We start from the raw sequence: 21,775 nt of genomic DNA, 5'->3' as shown, positions 1-21,775 counted from the left end.
GGTAAAAAATTAATCTCTATAATAAAAAAAAAGTGACTTTGTGAGTTGGTCTCATTTAGTTTTGATACCGAGTTAACTCGGAAGATATGTCTCGGTTTCGGACGAGTTTTAAAAACATAATTAAAAATAAAGAAAATAAATGGAGAGAGCTTCTATTGTCACGCGAACTTTTGTTAATGCCACCCCAAGCAAGATTTGTGCTAATTTTTGAGTGGTGAATCTTTATTTTGTGCGATGAACATGATGAAATTTTGAATCTAGTACAATATTCATTTCAATTCCCAGAACATGTTTTTCAACTGAGTTCATCACTTTTATAATCAATGAATTCACTGATAAAATACCAGTGATTTTGCTATATCAACGACCTCACTAGTAATTTATCAACGAAGTCATTGATTATAAAAGTGATGAATTCACTGGAAAAATATGTTTTGGAGAATTAATATAAACAGTGTACCGAAATCAAAATTTTGACATAAGTTGTGCACATTTTGGGAAATATCTCAATTTTTGGGTGATTTAAATATGAATTGGGTGGCGTTAGCAACAGTTGGTATGGCAATAGAATTTCTCTAAATGAATGGTTGAGAACAAGTAAAAGTTGGGTGTCAATAAAAGCTCTTTCGATATTTTATTTTTTTGTTGCTAGATTTTTAGTTTTGGGGGAGTCTAATCATAATTGTAAATAACTATTGACATTGTTTGAACGATTATTATAATGTTTGGTAATGTTCAAATTATAATTTGAGCCAAATGTTTGTAATATTTGAAGAATGTTTTAATTTTTAATTGGGGTGTGATAAATACTTAAAGAAATTGAGGCATAATAAGTAAAAGTTAGAATGCCAATATTAGTTATCAAAAGTTGGTGTGACAAAAGAATCCTCTTGTACATTCATTTTTCAGTAGTTTTTTTTCTACTGAAATCCTAACTATGTCATTTTTTGTGCCCATTTGCTTTGCTTCCCTTGTCACTATTTACTCTCTCAACATAAAAACTATAGAAAAATCATTTCTTTCACAATTTAACACCGATAATATTTCACACAAAGTAAATTAATTTTATTTAATTAAATTTCATCTTAAAAAAAAGAGAATCTTGTAATCCACTCTTACTCACAGCTTAATTAAAAAATCAAATAACAATTGATCTATATTATTATTTATTGGTACACACACCGCCTCGTAAAAAGTTCTATGTGCAATAGGTTGAGTCGAGGGCAACCACACCCTAGAGGGTGGTCCCAAGAAATTCATAGCTTCGGTGGGATTTCAAACACTTGACCTATTCTTCCTGAGGAGCTTATCAAGGCTCAAGTTGCCATAAGACCAACCCCTTGTGGTTGATCTACACTATTACTTATTGATAATAAATCATTAACATAGTTTTAACATTTGAAAGCTTCTTATCTTATATTTAGGAGATGTATAATGAATTTTGCAATTTCAAAAATATTTTAGTTTTTTTTTTTTTTTTGGTTGGAGGCGGAGGAGCTGGTTATTCGGAGGAGAGAGTTAATAGTGGAACGCAAGGTATTCGAGTTAAAGGAGGTTTGGGATCATCGAGATAAAAGAAAAGGGGAGAAGGTTTGAATCGTCTCTTCAGCTGTTGGACGAAGAAGAACTATGGGTATCTAAACAACTTGACCTAGCAAGAATCTAATAAAAAACATTCAGGGCTAAGCATTCGAAGGATAACATAATCTTTTTGATCCAGCGAGCATAGAATCCTTACGGTAGATTTTTGAAACTTCAACAATTTTCGGAGAAGATACGATCACGAGGGATTGTCTTCCCTAAAGGTCTAAGTGGTAATGGTTGGGGGGAAGTTAGTATAGCTTTTAAAGCTCTGTTAAGTCCAGATTAGAAGATGAAAGCACCTGTGGAGGAGGGAGGAAAGGTCAAGTTGTGGGCTAAGGTTTTGAGTAAACCTTCTACCTCAAAGTCTCCAGAGACATTAGGTGAAGAGGAGATCTCCATTCCTGTGGTTAAGCAAGCCCACAATAATGGCACAATGTTCGGCAAATGGAGGTGGGCATTTATCTACAGATCGAGTTCTCTAGAGGCAGCTTGGGATGGTTTTATCTCAAAAATTAAGCTAAGTATACCTCAGTCCTCGAAGATTAAATAACTAGATTGGGAACCCTTCACTTGGGTCTTGATGCTGGGTAGCAGATTAGACTTCCAGAAGGTGAACTCAATGAGAATAGTTTTGACCGGAAATACACTTTTAGCTTACGGCCCTGGTTTGCGGATTGCAACACCATAAAACCAGTTTGGAAGGAATGTGGGACTTGGATTAGCATCAGCAGGTTACCATTTCATTTATGGATTAACCACGCCTTCAAAAAGATCAGTGCTCAGCTGGGTGGAGTCGAGCACCTTACATCGCACAAGATTGGATAAAGCAAGGCTAAGGGTTGGCTGCTCTCCATGGAGAATGCCTCAAGGTTTATATCTCTGGGTCGATGGATTTTGATACATGTTAGGGATCGATGTGGAGAGGCAGGTTCATATAGCAGAATATGGGAACAGAGATAAAGCCGAGCTCAATAGTTCTACAGAGATAGGTATCCAGGTAGCTGAGGAATGTTTTCAATTGGAGGAACGGGAGGGATAGTTGGAGAAGGAGGTGCCTGGAATTAAAAGTTTGGTCCGGGAGATAACGGAACCAAGGGGAGGAGGTGTGCAAAGCAAGCTATCGAGTTTTTGTAAATTCAAATTCTTTCCAGGGACAGGAACACGTGTTATAAGCAATAAATGTTTGAAGCCACGTAGCTAGGATCCGGAGCATGCTCGTACGGTGGAGCTATTAGCTAAGGCAGCTAAAAATCTGGAATATATTAGGTGGTTGCACAAGTCAAGTATGGCTTGGTGGAGTCTAATAAACTCCAAGTAGCTGGGTTGGGACTTAAGTACTAAGAGGCCCAGTATGGTGGTGCTGGGCCCACAACAACAAAACCGACTAAAGTCGGTCACTCATCCGATTTTGGGCTGGGCAGTGAGGATCTAGTGGGAGAAGGCCTGGACCTTTCTTTACAGCCACTCCCCGATAAGATAACTAACTCTCATAATAGGACTGTTAAGGCTCGCGACGGCGCAAAGGTGAATCATAATAGGGGCTGGGCTGAAAGCGAAACAAGCCCGCCTTATTATTAATCATTTGTTAGATCTAAAGAGGAGGCTGGTAACGGATGAAGCCCATTCTCCATCGTCTCGCTCTTCGGACACGAATGAGAGAGAAATAGGCAAGGTTTCTGCAATTAACCGAATAACCATGAGTAACCTTGAAGTTTGGGCGGGTTTTGATGTCGAAGGTACTCCAACTCCAGTGGTTAAGGAATTCAAGTTTCATGGGAAAAATGATAGCTTGATCGGACATAATTTATTCGGTGTAGGAGAGTTGGATATGAGGGAACAAACGGAGAGATGCAACCCTCTAGTTCCAAGAAATGCCTTGCTAGATCCATGCACTCACATTTCTCAACAAAGGGTGATTTGCGATCCTTGCCCATTATCTACAGATCTCTCCTTACAAGTAGTTGTGGGCATCGATAAGAAGCTTGTGGCAGGGCAGGTCAAGGAAAGGTTGCAACATGGTAGTAGGAAATCGGAATGTTGTAGCACTACCCAGAATCCTGGGGAGGTGGAAGTTGATAATCGGACAAAGGTGTGTAACGATGGAAATTGGGTCGTCAAAGACATGGGTGAGTCGATAGTGGAACTGTGTGAGGAAGGGATAGTTAGAACAGAATTGGAAATGGTGGAATGACTAGTTAGTGAAGCTCTTAATTTGGCAGAAGATTTCGGCTTAGTCCTAGAGACAAGAGATAGTGAATCCTCCTTGATATTGAGAGTGGCTATCGGGGACTTGAGAGATAGAACTATTCTAGAGAAGGAACTGAATTGCATTAGTAAAACATGCGAAATTGAGGAGAAGAATGAGCACTTAGATTCCGAGAATATTCAGGAAATCCGAAGTTATAGGGATGGAAAGAACAATGAGTTGGTGGTAGTTGCCCCCTTGGAGATGGCAAGGAACTTGCTCAAACCACGAACAGATAAGGAATTGGTTAGGTTGGAGAATAGGTAGGTTGCTTCTGGTTGTTTTGGGTCTTCGTTTGGTTTCCAATGTCGCTAAGAGTCTTATCTTGGAATGTTAGAGGGTTGGGTAATAGGAGAAAAAGGGTAGCAGTGAAAGTGTTTATTAGAAGTAAAAAATCCCCCCATTGTTATACTTCAAGAATCGAAATTATCTAATTGTGATGACAAAATCATTTAGGAAATTTGGGGGAGAAACCTTGATTGGATAGCCCTCCCTACTATTGGTTCAGCTTGGGGATTCTTATGATGTGTAACAAAGATTTGATCCAAGTGACAGATAACTTGGTAGGGGCATTCTCTATCTCTATCTTATGTAAGAATAGGGATGATGATTTGCAGTGGGAGTTCTCCGAGATTTATGGGCCAACTATAATAGGAAGAGAGAACAGTTATGGAAGGAGCTTGAAGATGTAGCAGGTTATTGGGAGAAACCTTGGGTGCTGGGTGGGGATTTCAATGTGACCAGATTTACCCATAAGAAGAATAGTGGTTCGAATATCTTTAAGGGCATGAGAAATTTCAATGATTTTATTGGTAGACATTGCTTAATGGACTTTCCTCTTCTAGGCAGACGATTCATGTGGTCTAATAACCAAGGCAATACAAGGATGTCTAGATTAGACAGGTTTCTAGTTGATAATGTGTGAGAGGAAAATTTTCAAAATATGATTTATTCGGCCAGTCCTGGCCCAGTATCTAATCACACTCCTATTTTCCTGAAAGTTGGACACCCTAGAAAATACCTTCTTCCATTCAGATTTGATAACATGTGGCTAGTTCAACCCAACTTCCTAGACCTCATCAGGAATTGGTGGAATGAGTGTTCTGCTATAGGAAATTTGGGTAGAGTGTTTAAGAATAAGCTCAAGTTCTTGAAGGATAAGTTGAAGGTGTGGCATAAAAAGGTCTTAGGGAGAATCGATGTGAAAAAAGGATATCTTGATAGATATTGAATCCCTGGACAAAAAGAAAGAGAAAAAGAATTTGAATATGGAAGAAAAAGGTGAAAGAATGGAGTTGAAACTGGAATTTCAAAGGTTGGCACTTATGGAGGAGATTAGTTAGAAACAAAAATCGATGGTCAAATGGTTGAAAGAAGGGGATAACAACACAAATTTTTTTCACAAAGTTGCCAACTCACATAGAAGAGTAATCAAATTGATAAACTTTCCATCAAGGATATCATGGTGGTAGGAGAAGAGGAGATTATGGAAAACGTGGTTGGCTATTACAAAGACTTGTACAATGAAAAGGAACCCTCAAGATCACGGTCGGACAATCTAGAGTTTAATTCGTTACATCAGGAAGATAGGTTGTGATTGGAAAGACAATTCGGGGAGGAGGAGATTAGATCAGTTATTGGTTCGATGAGTGGGGATAAGGCACCAGGGCCGAATGGTTTTACTATGGAATTTTTCAAACATTGTTGGGAGGTCGTCTCAAAGGACTTCATGGAAGTCATCAAAGAGTTGTAAGATAAGAAGTGCTTAGATTATAGTTTTAATAGTACTTTTGTAGCCTTGATACCCAAGAGAGCAGGAATGGATAAGTTAGGAGATTTCAGACTCATTAGCTTAGTGAATTCAATGTACAAGATTATATCCAAAGTTCTAGCTTCGCGTTTGAAAGTTGTTTTCCCTAAGCTTATTGAAAACAAGCAAAAAACCTTCATTAGAGGGAGACAAATTCTTGATGGAGTTTTGATAGTCAATGAATGTCTTGATTCGATGATTAAGAACAAGAAAAAGGGGATGATTGGAAAAATAGATCTGCATAAGGCTTATGATCATATGAGTAGGGATTTCTTAAAATATATGATAAGGAGGATGAGTTTTGGAGCGAAGTAGATCAATTGAATTATGAAATGTGTTACAACGGTGTTTTACTCAATTCTTATTAACGGGAGTCCAATAGGCATTTTTTAGGGGTTCGAGAGGGTTGAGGCAAGAGGACCCGTTATCTCCATTCATGTTCCTTATAGTAACAAAAGCCTTGAGTAGACTGTTTAGAAGAGCGGTCGAGTTAAGTAAGTTGTCGGGGTTTAAGGTGAATGATGGCCCACTAATCTCCCACTTACAATTTACAAACGACACACTGATCTTCCTAGACCATTCAAGAGATCAGGTGAAGGTACTGCGGATTCTTTTATGTTGCTTTAAGGCTATTTCAGGATTACATATCAATTTGCAGAAAAGTAGACTTTTTGGTGTAGGAGATGTGAATGATATACATTTGATGGCCGCAACTTTGGACTGTGGGTATGATACTTTACCCACGTGTTACCTGGGTTTACCGTTAGGAACACCCTACAATAGTATCACAATTTGGGAAGGGGTGATTGAGAGATTGGAGAAAATGTTGAGCATGTAGAAGGCCAAATACTTTTCTAAAGAAGGGAAAGTTACTTTGATCCAAAGCACTTTGACGAGTATTTCAGTTTACTTTCTCTCATTGTTCACGCTACTTAAGTCTGTTGAAATTAGGTTGGAAAGGCTCGTGAGGAATTTTTTGTGGAATGATACGAGTGGTAGGAGGAAGTACCACCTGGTCAGATGGAAGGTTATTTGCATGCCTAGGAAGAACAAAAAGCTGGAAATTATGGGTCTTAGATTAGCTAATAGAGCATTTTTCAAAAAATGGCTTTGGAAGTTCAACAAGGAAAGGGGTAGTTTATGGAGGAGGGTTATTATGGCCAAGTACGGGAAGAAGAGACTAGGCTGGTATAGTGGCGAGGCTAAAGGCTCGTATGGGTGTAGCGTTTGGAAGGGGATTCTAAAAATGAGTGGGGATTTCAAAATAGAGATTAGATTCAAAATGAGTACAAGGGACAGAATCAGATTCTGGTAGGATAGTTGATGTGGCGCATCACCTCTAGTAGTTCAATTTCCATCCTTGTACGTCTGTTCTTTGAAAAAGAATCGCTCGATACAGCAGTGTATGATTAGCAACGGTTTCAGCTTAACTTGAGATCTGGGGTTCAAGAAAAACTTTAATGATTAGGAGCTAACAGAGGTGACATCTTTCCTTGATCACCTGCATTCGTTTCATCTCAACGAGAGCGAACATGACAAGTGGGAATGGACGAAAGCTAAGCATTTAAGATTCTCTGTCAAATCCTTTCATAGGTGACTCATCCCTCTTGCTTAGTGATCTTTCTCGGGGTACTTCATTTGGTCTAAGTCAGTTCCCTCAAAAATTTGATTTTTTTCTTTGGTTGGTCTCTTTTGGGAGGATTATTACGATGGATAACTTGATTGTTTGGGGTTGGATCACTCCAAATTGTTGCCCCCTTTATTTGAAGGATGGGGAATCTATTGACCATATTTTAATTCATTGCTCTTATGTTTATTACATTTGGTCTATGTTCCTTGCTCTATTCCATATTAACTGGGTCTTTCCTCGTTGTTAGAAGAGTGGGACAGTAAAATTTTCTCCTCCAGGAAAAGATTCCTTTGGGCTATGCTTCCCTCTGCCATTGCGCTATGCTTCCCTCAACCATTGCTTGGGAGGTGTGGACCGAGAGAAATAACAAAGTGTTCAATAGTAAGGTGTGAAGCTTTCATGGTGGCTTCTTGGAGATCATGGGCCTATTGTATCTTTGGTCAAAACAAAACATAGAGTTTGCGGGAATTACTTTTGACAATTTTGTTTTTAGATGAAATACTTTATGTGATCATTGACTTTTTACTTTTCATGTTTTTGTTGTTCTTCAAGAGACTGCCTCAGCCTCCATGTACTTTGCCCCCCTCTTTTATCAATATATTACACTAATCAAAAATATATATATATATATAGGGTCACGTTATTACGACCCCCTTTGCGACCCCCTTTGCGACACACCTTTTTGTCTTATATGGGCAAAAATGTTTGGAATGGGCTGATTTTTTGTGAGGATGATCTCTATGGTGAGGGGATCATCCTGGCAAAAAATCATCCCATTCCAAAACTTCTAACCCCATCAAAATTGATTTACAAAAATTGGACGGTCTATAATTTTTCAACAAAAATCGGACGGTCTAGAAGTTTTGGAATGGGCTGATTTTTTGCCAGGATGATCCCCTCACCATAGAGATCATCCTCACAAAAAATCAGCCCATTCCAAACATTTTTTCCCATATAAGACAAAAAGGTGTGTCGCAAAGGGGGTCGCAAAGGGGGTCGTAATAACGCTGTTCATATATATATATATATATATTAGTTGTTTATACTATTACATCATTGTTTCTTTCTAATTGTAATAATCATTAATATTTCATTACTGCACTGCTTTTAAATTAATAAACAACAACCAATTTTTTTTTTTGTTTTTAAGACAAAGTAATTAACAAGGTGGGTAAAACAAGGTTCTTCATATAGGATAGATTTCCGACATTTGGGAGTAGGGTTTGAAAATGTGAGGGCATATTTTCCTCCACTGTCGGGTGAGTCATACACCAGTTAAGCCTTATGACCCTCTCATATTTATAGTTCTCCCCTTCTCCAAGAGATCGGTTTTTTAGAATAGTTGGTTGGTTAACATGGTATCAGATTGTTTTGGTTCGTATAGGTCATGGATTCGAATCTTTCCACCTTTTGTGGATGAGGGGAAGTGTTGATTATATATTTTCCTATACTCTCTAATGAGTCATAAAAGGATTAGCTCCCAAAGATATGGACTTTAGGAGTGGAAGTAAAACCCCTAATAGAAGGATCTGATCACTAAGAGGCATACACTATTTTCTTTACTAACATCTAATTGTTTCGCAGAACATTTAATATATTATGCATTTTCTTATTTCATTTTCTTGTTCCTTGGTTATGTAATAATAGAATATTTGAAAAAATTTCAAGAAAATAACATTTTTTATTTATTTTACGTAAAGAGATTTAAACATGACTTATTTTTAGAATAATATTATATACATTCCTATCCAAATAGCACATCTTAGACAAAGGAAAAGGACTTCATCTATTTTAGGATAAAAACTTTGATCTATTTGATGATTTTGTTTTCCAAGGGATTTTGAGAGAAAATAAAAAGGTTTCTGGCAACAACTGGAATTGAAAACAAGGATAAGATTGCCCCAAGGGGGTATGTCATCAGTTTGAAAATGCAGTGGGTATCTCAAATATTAATCAAAATTCCGAGGGGTATGTTGTAAATAACCCAAATAAGAAATGTGATGGTCAGGTTAGATCAGGTCGAAAGGTCCTTCTCACATATGGTCAAGAAAGAGACTAATAGTACACGATCACCTTTGCATGATTAAAATTGAGCTCTTTTGATTGGTGGGAGGAGAGGTGCTGAGGTACATTACGTGTAACATTTTACACTCTTTGTCCTAGTTTTAGATGCTGTTTTTAGGAGATGTTTGGAAACGGGAGTAAGTCTACTCTGGACCAATCTAACATCTTACCTAAAATAGCATAGTGCACGTGCAAATCAAACGTTATGAGACAATTTGGTCCATATCCGATCTGGGCATTAGAGTATTGAAAGGACCTTTCCCTAGTACGAGAGGATCGGGAAGAACGCACCTCTAGTGTACCAGTTATCGTGCCCATGGTAAACACTGGGTAGCCAAGTGCGGAGCGGATAACTGCTGAAAGCATCTAAGTACACTGACGTATATAAGTTGGTTCACTACTTCTCATCTCAACTTGGTTAAATTCATTAGAAAAGTCCTTTGGGTTTGTAAATGCGTAGACTATGGAAGGAGCTAAGACCATTCTAATGCCCCTTTTTGCCATGCAAAAATTGAACCAACAATTAGGATAAGAACGAAAATTAAAGCTTCTATAAATATGGATACACCCAATACATCGAAACTCATCGCCCATGATTAAAGAAAAACCATGAAAGAACAGGCGCAACTAAGCCGGGTGGCTCTAGAAATGATATCACTTCTCAATGCACCAGGTGCAAAGTAGACTTGCACAACTATATTTAGTATCATACATGTAACGATCATAGTAGCGATTGTCACTCTTAAACCCATTATTAAGATAACTAAAAAAAACACTTTCTAGTTCACTCAAAAAAGACCGATCGTTGTCGGCTCTCCTCCCAACCTTTAATAGGTATAATCCCTCTTTTCCGATACAGATAAAGGTTCTATTCCCGTGAATGACTTGAATGGAGGGTCGATGTAATTGAGAGCTTGAGCAATTGATTGTTCTTGGTTAAAACTTGATTCAAATGTCCCATGCTCGTTCTGTAATCTCTTTTCTGTCGCTGCGATCTCTTTATTCTGTCACCTTCTACCGTCTATTCAGTATTCATGGTGCGATGCCTTGCAAAGGAGATAATTAAGCTGGTGGGACTGCTTTTTTTACTGGATAAATAAAAACCTGGATTTCGGTCCCATCAAGGAAATATCAATCTGATCATCCAATCACGAGCAGATTTGATTGGCAGCAGTCATACTATACCTGGGTCCACCAGCCTACGATACAGACCCTTAAACAAATCATACAACTGATGATCAAATCTTTTCACATTTGTGAACAACTGATGATCAAATTAAATAATCCCAACTATTGGATTGTAAAGAATATTATTTTGAACACCAGCCTCGGCTTCTTCACTAATAGAATATAAATATGAGTCATGATAATCTGACACCCTCTGACATAACACACACAACCCCCCCCCCGCCCCTTCTCATCACAGAACTGTAGCCTCGGGATGCACAAGAAAAAGATTTATGATTCTATGTATCCCAAGGTAAATGGTGTACAGTTCTGTGATGGGGTATGTGTCGAAGGGGGGCATCCGAAAATCGCTATTCTGGAGCTCACAATTATAGTTTTATAGCCTAAATTTGATCAATTGGCCATAAGAATTTATGTTGATTATTTATGAAAAATTACTGTAATTATACCAACTTGTAAACACTAGACACATGATCAAATGGAACCCAATTTTGGGCTAATAAGAAGAAATGTACAAAGTCAATCCTCATAGTTCACGACTACAATTCCTTCTACTCCCCGTGTTCCCCTACATTATATACCAAATCACAAGACAAGGCCTCTCTATACTTGGGTAAGAGGGATTGAAGGATTACCAACGGCATACCTCTGACATCGTTGACGTCTAATTCTCCTCCCCCACCCTTTTAGGCTCCCCTCCTCAAGTCCAAGTTCAATATTATTAGGTTCCTGCCTTGGCGGCGAGCACATTGTGATTGCTGGCACAATGGGGTCAGTGTCTCGTGATGGTCTCCTTCCCCGTGCCCAACCATTTCTAGCTGCACTCCTGGCCAATCTGATTTGCCATGGCTGACCCTTAGCTTTCATCATCCCTCCGAATGTTTGGAGATCTTTCATTACTTCATGCCTCGATAAAGAACCAAGGCCCGGAAGAATATCCCTTTGAAAGTCCCTTCGTTGCCTTCCCCTTCCCCTTTTCTGGCCCTTTCGACGCTGAGTTGGCCATCTAGAGTCACCCATTTCTTCACTTTGATTCTCTGGCTCCCAAGGTTTTGTGTACTCATCCACTTTGATCTCGGTAAGTTTCAGTGTCATGGATTCGAAGTAATCAATCTCATCGGGGGAAGACTCCTCACCACTGATCTTTCCCCTCAAGTCTACTTCCTCCTTGGGGTCATCAAAATCACCCATACACGATGAAACTACCTCTGCCAACCAATGCAGAGACTCACATCGGTGACACGTGTCATCCTCTGATTGATTATGAACATCGGACGATGAAATGTCGACTATAGCCTCTGCCGCAATTCTGACAAGTTCTCCAGATGTGTCTGGCAAATCAATGAGTGATGGTTGGACAGTCATCTCGAGTTGGTTTCCCATAGATTCTCCAACACGAGGAATATCATCCGTGGTCTCAGGAACTATAGGGGCCTCCAAATCTATCTCAGGTACAATCTTCATTGTGTCTCTTTGAATAGTCCATGTTGATGGAGCTTCATCATCATCGGCACATGAGTTCAAATTAATGTGATTTCTAAAACCAGAAATTTCTTTATGAGACAAGTCAACGTTAAGTGCACCGACTTCACCATTCTGAATGACTTCTGATTCAGAACTCTGAAGCAACTTGGAAGGTGAAATAAGAGTAGTTCGGTTCTTGGAAATATCAGACTCCTCAAATAAGGGAAACCCAAAAATCCTTTTATTACTTGGACACTTACCAAGCTCAATCGTCTTGTCTTCAGCGTCACGGGAACATGAAGCTGTCAGAGAATCCTGAATAAAACATGGAGTGACACCATCCCTTTCTTTTGTGTGTCCATCATTACAAGCTGGTTTTGTTCTAAGCCACGGCAAACTTCTCGGTGGGTCTTCATTCCTCTCTTCTCCATCAATCATCACAAGATCTCGTTGAAAACCATTTGGAAGGGCAAGATTCAAGTTAATATCCTTGGCCAACTTCACATTGATGCAATCTGGACCCTTAAAATACTTTGTGGGACCGAAAATTTCGGAGTGTTCAGAAGCTGAGGATTTGTCGTTGCTGTAGTTTAGGTAACTAAAGCCAACCGAAGGGAAGTGAACAAGTGATGCTTTGGGGTCTAATTGGGGGCCATGACAAAATCCATTTTGATAGGATACTTCACTTCCAAAGCTCGAGTTCAATCTCAAATTACTACTAAATTGATCCAGAGGTATGACCGGATACGGAGTGGGTATACATGGGACCTCAATTGGTCCCGAAAAGTTATAATTGTGGAGGCCTTCACTTCTTTTGGAGATTTCTATGCCACTAATTGCACTCTTGCTCCATGGTTCTCTCATAGTATGATCAGCCAGAAGAAATGTTGGAAGTTCACGAGGTTTGTTAAGGGCAGCTTGTATGGGTTTGGATAATGACGGAGATTTCTCTGAATACAAACCTTGAGGAAAAGAATTCAAGTTGGTTCTACTTTGTCCTGTAGAGTGAAAGACTGGACACATGAAATCAGAAGTTCTAAAGAAATAGTTCAAATAAACCAAAAGATGAAAGTCCACAGGAGGGAGTCAACAAATCCATTTCAACATTTTGTATCATGACATAGAATTCAAAAAAAAAAAAAAAAATCCTTAAAAATTAAAATCTTTTGGACTTGGTGCTTTGTCCCTAAGCAGACTTATTACCTCGGCCGAGAACTGAGCTATACATGTGTGTGCGTGTCTGTGTGGATACATGCACATCATATCAAAGTAGTCTCTCGCTATATGCAAATTAATGCTAAATCTTAAAAAAGAAGACTTAACAGTTTTTCTGTTGTAATTTTTTTATAGGAATAGGGTTAGTGATTAGCAAATGAAGTTGAGTTCAAGGGGCTTGAACCTAGGACGTGGAAACAACAGTCTACACGTCTTACTACTCAGCTAAGTTGGCACTTCAAAATAATAAAAAAATTTCAAATAATTTTACTAAAAGTGGGAAGGGTGCAATACGAGGATTTCTCAGGAGGTCACCCATCCTAGTACTACTCTTGCCTAAGAGAGCAGGCACTGTTACGGTGAAAGAATCATCCCTATAAAATAGTTGGGCCAAATCATGACAAGTGGCAGGTGGGGACCTGACAAGTGACTTCACTAGTTCCCCTTCTCATTATGTACATATCAAAACAAAGGGACAACCCAGATAAAATAATAGCTCCATTCCCCCTGCCACATGGAGAGAGATGGTTGGCTCTCCAACTTATTTTGTGGACATCCTAGTCATTGAAACATTTTCCTAAACTCAACAAAAGACAGTAAAATATTAATTTTGCCAGTTTAATTCGATGCAACTTAAAGAATCCTTACCAGCTTCAAGATTATATGGTGACCATTCTCGTTTGCTACCCTCATTCTGAACGCTAATGTGAGCTCCATTATCCGAGCTTTTCTGGGTGTTCTGGAAAAATTCCTTGGGCAAACCTAGGAAGCCCGTATTCATTTTAACAGGTGCTGAAGATGTTGCCTCCTCGACCTGGATGGGTTCGTTCAAGTCGGCCAAACCGTGTTTATTCAGTAAACACGAATCGAACTTTGAAGAATCACCTCTACAACTGCCAAGAAACTGCTTCATGTCACTCTCAGGTACAACCCCACAATTTCTCTTAAGAGGATCTTTTTCTTCTTTTATCCATTCCTCTTCTTCACTGTCGATATACTCATTTGCTGGAAGTTGAAGGTCAAATGTTCTTTTTGGAAGTTTAATGAATTTGGACTCCAACACTTCACAGTCCTTAAAACTACCTCCATTTTGGGTTGGACTCGTATCAGATTGCATGCCACCACTTACAAGCTTCAAAGGAGAATGCATGTTTTCAGTAAATGAAATAGATGGTCTACTACAAGGAGAGTTAACCAACGGAATGCTTGGAGCGTGCCCTGTCCTTTGGGAATCTTCAGATGGCATTTGAGATGAAAGTGGTTTTGATTGTGATGCCTCCAGTGACATTGGAGATTTGTAAGGCTCTTTCCTTTTAAGTTCCTCCATTAAATCCCTTTGTATTCTATAAAGACGGTGGAGTTCAGATACCTGGATGACAATAACACATTAATTGGTGAAGTGTTCGAAAACTGAATTAGGTACTCAATAACCTTGATCAAGTCATAACTTATGCCAAGCAAAGGGCTGCTAATTACAGAAATTCATTTAGAATACTCGAGCAACTCTATCCATCAAAGATGAAGTACTCTATCAGGTATAGTGACAAAAAATTGCGATTAAATCATGAATTTAATAGTTGACAATTAAATCATGAATTTTTTTTAAATGCCAAGTTTTTTGAAAAAAAAAAATCTGATTTTTGAAAATATCATGATTAATCATGATTTAATCGACGATTTTTTTTAAAAGATCATAGATTGTCATTATTTTTAACATCTTTTAAGTGTTATTTTAGCATTTAATATAGGAAATATTTTTTTTCATTTTTTATACTTATAAAAAAAAATTTTAATTTATCCAATGTTTTCCCGATTTTATTGACTTTTGCCGAAGCTTTCTCTTTCCGAATTATATCCAAACCCCGACCTTATCACTATGCTATCAGGCAGCCCAAAACATGAAAAAATGCACTACATATGAGCTTTCTAAAATTTGAAGTCATGGAGATGTCAAGAATCCAATCTCATAGATGGACATAGAAAGCTGAGAGTATGCATACCTGATTCCTGAAAACGGCCTCATGCTTAAGCATTGTCTGCTTCATTATTTCCTTATCAAACTCTGAATATCCATCATTAGCAGGCCTTGGCACTAAACTGTTGTAATATTGTCCTCTCTGCAATGTTTTATCTTCATAATACAGGGGCCACCTTACACCGTTAGCTTCATCATTAAGATCCCTCATGGAGAAATATTCCTGAAAGTGGCTTTTACTCTGTACTTTTGTTCCCATATTTACCAATCACCCAAGAAAATGCCCCCCTGGAAACATTAACATAAAGAAAATATTAAAATCCATCAAATAGAATTACTAAAAAATTTCTTTTCAGCTTTATTAAGGGAAATAAATAAGCTAAGTCAAAGCAAATACTAGCTTTTCAAGGGAAAAGATGGACAAATAGTTACATTCAAAGACTACAAAGGAATTTGTTCTCAGGTTAGACAAGAGTGCAGTGTAAACCAACTAAAGGACATCTATACAAATAAAAAACAAAGTACGAGACGAATCTAGTAAGGCATTCGAACATAATGAAAGCATAGTCACTCTGTACTTCAACATGCAAAATATTCTCATACCAAAGAAAACAATGTTTTTAGATGCTAAGGTGCGAGGCAAGGTGTTCGAACAACTAGCGTCACGAGACTTAAGCCTTGAAGCATAAGCCCCATATACATAAAATTAACTTGTATAAAAAATTTAAAATTGGAAAGAAAAAAAATTAAGGTAGCTAACACATATTACCAACTTTCAAGTTTCAAATCCAAATAATGGTATTCCAATAATAAATATTCATACCCAGTAATTTGAATTTAGGGAAGGTTATGGTTCCTTAATAAAAATGCCGAATGCACCTTTCTCCAATTACTGAATCAGAAAATGCATGCTGAGAAATTATTGCATTGATTTATAACACGTAATTTCATGAGAACCAATGCCTCAAGTCAATGACCAATGATTAGGTAAAAAGAAAATGCAGACCAGCAAATTTAAAGGCTCATCTTTGTCTTCCTGAATATTAGATGATTTAAATGCTTACAGAAAAATTCTTAATATGATGATTGTAGGAGACGGACGGTTTATAAACTTGAAAGTTTGAATTTTGAAGAGTAGAATGGATAGGGCTAATTGAAGAGCATAATATTTCACAAAGGCACCACACCCATTGTCGCTGGGAAACAGATCTTGAAGCTAAAACAAAAAGGACTCAATAAACTAATTCACCTGTTTTAAGACTCTTAAATGAGCCCACATTCAATTGAACTACAATTATTTCTACACTTGTGCCAAATTAGGGATTCAAGTAATTAAATCAGAACAAGAAATTCAACAACATAAGGCAGTAAAAAAATCTAAACATAATCTATCACAGTAAATTATAGGGGAAAAAAATCCCATGAGCAGTTCAGACAGGATGTCAGAGAAGAGAAGAAGTAATATAATTTCCTAATCTCAACATCTAAACAAAACCTAGTTTTAGAATAATTCAAGACAGAGAGATATACAATGACCAAAATGTATGAAATAAAAAAGCTTAAATATTAATTACTCTCTAGATATCAGGAAGGGAAGCTCCAATATTTTTTTTTTTTTTAAAAATCTAAATATTGAATCTGAACTTATCCATAAAGGAGAACATTAAGAATGAAAATAATAACTAAAGAACCAATAAAATCCAAACACCCAAATCAATAATCCTTCAACAAATACCAGATAATAGGATTTCTTCTTCTTCTTCTTCTTTTTTTTTTTTTTTTAGAGGGCATAAAACCAACAACCCAAATCAGCAGACCCAAAATTAAAAAACCCAATGAAACAAATCACAAAAAGAAAATCCATTAAACCCCACAACCAAAATTGAAGAATCTATAGGTAGAAGTAATTAAGGAAGAAAAAAAAAACGTAAATTTACCTTACACCCACAGCCTCTCTATCAAATCTCTTCAGAAATCCACCATGGATTCAACAAAAACCACAAAGTCAACAACCCAACAACGACATATAGAAACCCAATTCTCTACATGAAAATTAATTCACACTTATGAGCCCGTACTTGAAGCATCAACAAAAAGAAGAAACCGAGGTCTCAAAAAGCAAAATAAACGAAATGGGTATCTCTGCAACGCCATTGAAGCATCTCAGAAAGTCATTTAAGGTTGAATAAAGAAGAAATAATAGAGTGATTTGGATCTGGTGCAGCAGAGTCTCTTGGTGTTTGCGTGAGAGAGGGAAAGAAAGAGAGGGGGAAAGATCCGAGAAAAGAAAATCTCCACACAAACCAACGACCTTCCAAGAACAGAGACACGAAATACGTCAACATCTGGTCTCTTATTATTCTCTGCTTTTCCTTCCTTGCTCTTCAATCTCTCCTTGTTTTCTTCTTCATTTTTATTTGTTTATTTGTTGGTTTGAACTTTAAGTGTGGAAAATGAGTATTTTTTTTTGGATTCTCTCCACTTTCCTTCCTTTTAGGTTCAGAAATTAAAACACCCACACTTTACTACAAGAATAAAACAAACAGAAGAGAATTACAAAAAAGTATCAATTTTTTTCAAAAATTATAGTATTGGAGAAATATCTTTTAAAATAATTATAAAAATGGGTATTTATCCTTCGATTGAAATTCCATATTTAAATAATTTTTGTAATTATTTAATTAATTTATTAGAGAGAGAGGAAGACAATTTAAATTAAGGGCATATATAAGTAAGCTATATTCATGCACAAGAAACAATTATTTATTGTTTTTGTAATTATGATAAATGATGTACCCAATTAAGTAATTTTCACAAAGTTCATAACTTTCTTCACAACCGCCCATAGAAAAATCTCCAAAACTATTTGATAATAAAAGTGAAAACTTTCCTTAACAAGTAATCTGATCTTAATTTTCTTACTTTTAATTTTGTCGAAACATTATAGTGTTGTGGGTCCCACCTGATTATGAAAAAGATGGGGATTCCTAGGGTTTAGAGTAACTTCACATAATTGGTCCTTCATTCCCCTTAGTCCCCCAAAGACCTTTCATGATAAAGATTAGACTAAGTTTTATATTAATATTAAGAAGCATGTTGCATGCACGCTATTTTGGTACGCGGCTGACGTGGCAAGGGCACAAAATCATAGATCTTCTTCATCGGGATACACATAAAAAAAATTTGTAGTTATGCGCCCTTGTCACATTAGTCGCGTATTCAACAGCGTGCATTCATCATTATTTTAATATTAATTAATTATTTTTAAAGCATCACACAAACGGAGACAAGATTTTTCTTTTTTCTCTTCATCATCATATCCACCTTATCTTGAATATTGGGATTAGCAATACGAATATCTTTTCTAACCTCAAACCACGGTTGAGACTCTCTATCAAACAGACGATTCGGATTAGAGAAAAAATATTGATTTCTTGGAGATTAGTACTGATCTTCTAGGGAAATATTTTTATTGGGAATCCATAGCATCCCAACCATCATTTGGGGGAGAGCCTCAAATGTGGGTTGACGCTAGAATTTTTCTTATTTTACTATCAAAATACATCTATAGTGAAGTATTAGTTCGAGGCTTAGATTAATGGGTGGCATTCTGAGGCCCTAAAGAGAGCCAAACATTTTTTCAATATATGGGTTAGAGATTTTGGAATGGACTGATTTTTTTGTGAGGATGATCTCTATGATGAGAAGATTATCTTCACCAAAGATCAGCTCATTCCAAAATTTCTAATCACATCAAAAGTTATTTACAAAAATCAGACGGTTCACGATTCTTCAACTTGTAAATTAAGGTTAGAAGTTTTGGAATGAGCTAGTTTTTGGTGAGGATGATCTCTTCACCATAAAGATCATCCTTACTAAAAATCAGCCCATTCCAAAACTTCTAACTCCTATTTGGAAAAATGTTTGGCTCTCTTTAGGGCCTCCGAACGCTTCCCTAGATTAATAGCTTAGTTAGTTTGACACATTGCAATGCAACTTTAAGGCACGGGCTCAAGTCTAGCTTACCCATAAAAATAAAAGATTGAGTTTGAGGTTTGACGTGATTTCGTAGAAGAAACAATGCAAAACTCATAGAAATGAATATGTTAGTAATGGCACATTGAGCATTTTTTTCTACTCAAATCTAACATGGTCAATTGATCTGTTTTTTTCTTAATAGATCTAATGAGAGGTTGATTAAATAAACGAGATTAGTATGCCAATTTAATGTGTAACAAGGCATTTTCCTCTGAAATGGAAACCTATTACCGTCAAGTTATTACGCAAATTAGTTTGACAAACAATTGTAAACCTATTTGAATATTTTTCTTAAATGTAGAGTTGATTCAGTTTCGACATTAAACAAAAAGAAAAGCCTTCCATGATTTTTTATTCGCAATTTCTTCTTTTTTGGACATGATTTGAGGGAAAAAGAAAATAGTTGAACCACTTTTTTGGTATAAGTCAAGTTCAAATAATGTGGATCCCGCAAAGTTGCTAAACAGGATTTAAGAGATCAAACCAGAATTGGCTTCAACTAATTGGCCTTTTGGGATTCTCATACAAACCCTAAAAATATGTCTAAAATAATTATTAGTTTTAGTAGTAATTATGGTAGGAAAGAGAGGGTGTGCAGAGTCCCATAGACTTTATCACACCGACTTCCTATAGTTATATCACCGACATTGATTAAAAGGGGTCCACAATAATGGATCTGACTTGATCAAATCTTAGGTTACATCTTTAATTTAATCTCTTTTAATAATGGATCTGACTTGATCAAATCTTAGGTTACATCTTTAATTTAATCTCTTTTTGATCACCATCATGTTTTTCTCTATCACCAATGATCTAGGGCTGTGATTTAGTTCAAAATCTAGAATATATTTATAAAGATATGTAAGTACAAGTGTACAACATCCACATAAAAATGCCCATGAGTGTCCAAAATCCCAAAAAATAAAATTGGGTATAAATAAGAGTATCTAAATAATTTAAAGATTGACATGATATGCATGTTTTTGTTTGCTAAGGACTTTGTTGTAAATTTATGGGTGTTTCAGAGATATATTTTCAAGTTTTGATGAATATTTTAGGCCACGTTTGATACTGCTGCCAAAATTTACTATCAGATTATATTGTAAGAACCAGTTGTTAGAAACAACTGTAAAAAGCTAGAACACTGAAAAACTTATTTGATAGAATCTTGTAAAAGTGTTGCGTTGTTTACCAGAATTTGATAATTATTGTTTGATACAACTGTTGGATTCTACTAGATTCTGGTAAAATGATCAAAATACCATTAATGTTGATAATGCACCCAAAATGCATAAAAATGACTAGAATATCCAAATAAATATAAAATTACACTAAATATATATAAATATAATAAATTTCTATTAAAAATTATAAAAATAATTATTTTAATTTAAATAAATTTTATAATTCTATCGAAATTTCGACAGCATCTCCTCCAAATCAAATACCCGACTAGTAAATTTATTGTTTTTTAAATAGTATTTATAATAAAATTAGTAATTTAATTCAATACTAACAAAGGGATATCTTTAAGAAAATATATTTGAACTAAAGTAAGTTAAAATTATTACATTTATAAATAATTATCTATTTATCGATTTTTTTTTCTCATTCAAGAAAATATTATCTATTTTAATGTATTTGTAGGGTTGGGTCTGATTTTAAGGATCTCATACCAATAGAAATAGAATTTATTTAAGGTTTGGGTATATCTTGAATCGACCTGAATCAATATGAAGGTCCTAACCCTTGGTCTATTGAGCTAGACCGAACTTGATTAATGGACTCAATTGACAAACACACCCCTAATCATGATCTCTAAACTAGCCTAAGCTTCATAAGGACAAATTTAGAACCCCCTAGAAAGATTTGAGAGAAAAAAAGAGATGAGGTAGGACAAACAACAATACCACATGGCAAGAAAATAGTTGTGAGAGATGTAATCAATAGCATGTGCACATCACTTAAATCTCAAGAAATTTCCTTTTGAACTTCATATTTTATGGACACAGACCATCTCTTTGTCAATCTTTCTTCTCTCTTCAAATGAATAGTCATCTCACGTCTCCAGTCCAACTCTCAAACAAACCAATACTACTATCTTTTAACTCAATCAATCATTCAAATAAATCTCTCTCTCTCTCTCAATTCTTGTAAAAGAGAGCACACCATGGAAGGAGTGAGAGTAAAAGAAGACAAGATTGAAATGGTGTAGAGTATTGGTGATGGGTCTTGTTCGTCTTCTTCAACTTTGGTAGTTTTGTCTCCACAACCAATGGAGGGATTGAACGAAATGAGACTGCTTCCATTCCTCACAAAGACATTCGAAATGGTTGAAGATCCTGAAATCGACTCTGTCGTGTCATAGAATAGAGCTCGATGGCATCGATCCTGCCGTCGATAGCATGTATTGGAGATGCCTTCTTCGTCGATGGGAGCTCTAATGGAAATGACAAACACAACGACAAAAATCTCCATCAATTGAAGCTCTAATGGAAACAACAAACAATCCCGTGTGCAGACTTGATTAGGGCAGACGAAGGAAGAAATGTATTCGTTATA

General features: G+C 36.6%; 1 protein-coding gene across 2 annotated transcripts; it reads right to left on the bottom strand.

Moving 5' to 3' along the window:
• Positions 1–10,992: 10,992 nt before the first annotated feature.
• Positions 10,993–17,664, bottom strand: LOC147401316 (uncharacterized). 2 transcript variants are annotated; one of them, XM_086442540.1, is made up of 4 exons: positions 17,113–17,664; positions 15,201–15,463; positions 13,849–14,569; positions 10,993–12,998 (listed from the first exon to the last, which is right to left on the bottom strand). In XM_086442540.1, exons 2-4 carry the CDS (start codon positions 15,432–15,434, stop codon positions 11,125–11,127), a joined length of 2,829 nt encoding a protein of 942 aa, XP_086298666.1. In that variant the 5' UTR covers positions 15,435–15,463; positions 17,113–17,664; the 3' UTR covers positions 10,993–11,124. The 2 variants fall into 2 exon arrangements, with proteins under 2 accessions (XP_086298666.1, XP_086298667.1); XM_086442541.1 differs by having other exon boundaries at positions 10,993–12,983; positions 17,113–17,663.
• Between the last annotated feature and the right edge of the window lie 4,111 nt (positions 17,665–21,775).

This window comes from Akebia trifoliata, chromosome 5 (assembly GCF_017979445.1).
Source record: "Akebia trifoliata isolate Shusen 1 chromosome 5, ASM1797944v1, whole genome shotgun sequence".
NCBI classification, from domain to species: domain Eukaryota; kingdom Viridiplantae; phylum Streptophyta; class Magnoliopsida; order Ranunculales; family Lardizabalaceae; genus Akebia; species Akebia trifoliata.
The sequence above is the reverse complement of the archived record's forward strand: the minus strand, read 5'-3'. Positions and strand labels throughout refer to the sequence as shown.

Excerpts from the sequence above, each read along its gene's own strand:
- LOC147401316 (XM_086442540.1), bottom strand. The coding sequence starts at position 15,434 with ATGGGAACAAAAGTACAGAGTAAAAGCCACTTTCAGGAATATTTCTCC. Across the intron at positions 14,570-15,200 it reads AGGCCGTTTTCAGGAATCAG|GTATCTGAACTCCACCGTCT; the intron begins GTATGCATACTC and ends ATTGTCATCCAG. Across the intron at positions 12,999-13,848 it reads ACCATATAATCTTGAAGCTG|TCTTTCACTCTACAGGACAA; the intron begins GTAAGGATTCTT and ends TCATGTGTCCAG.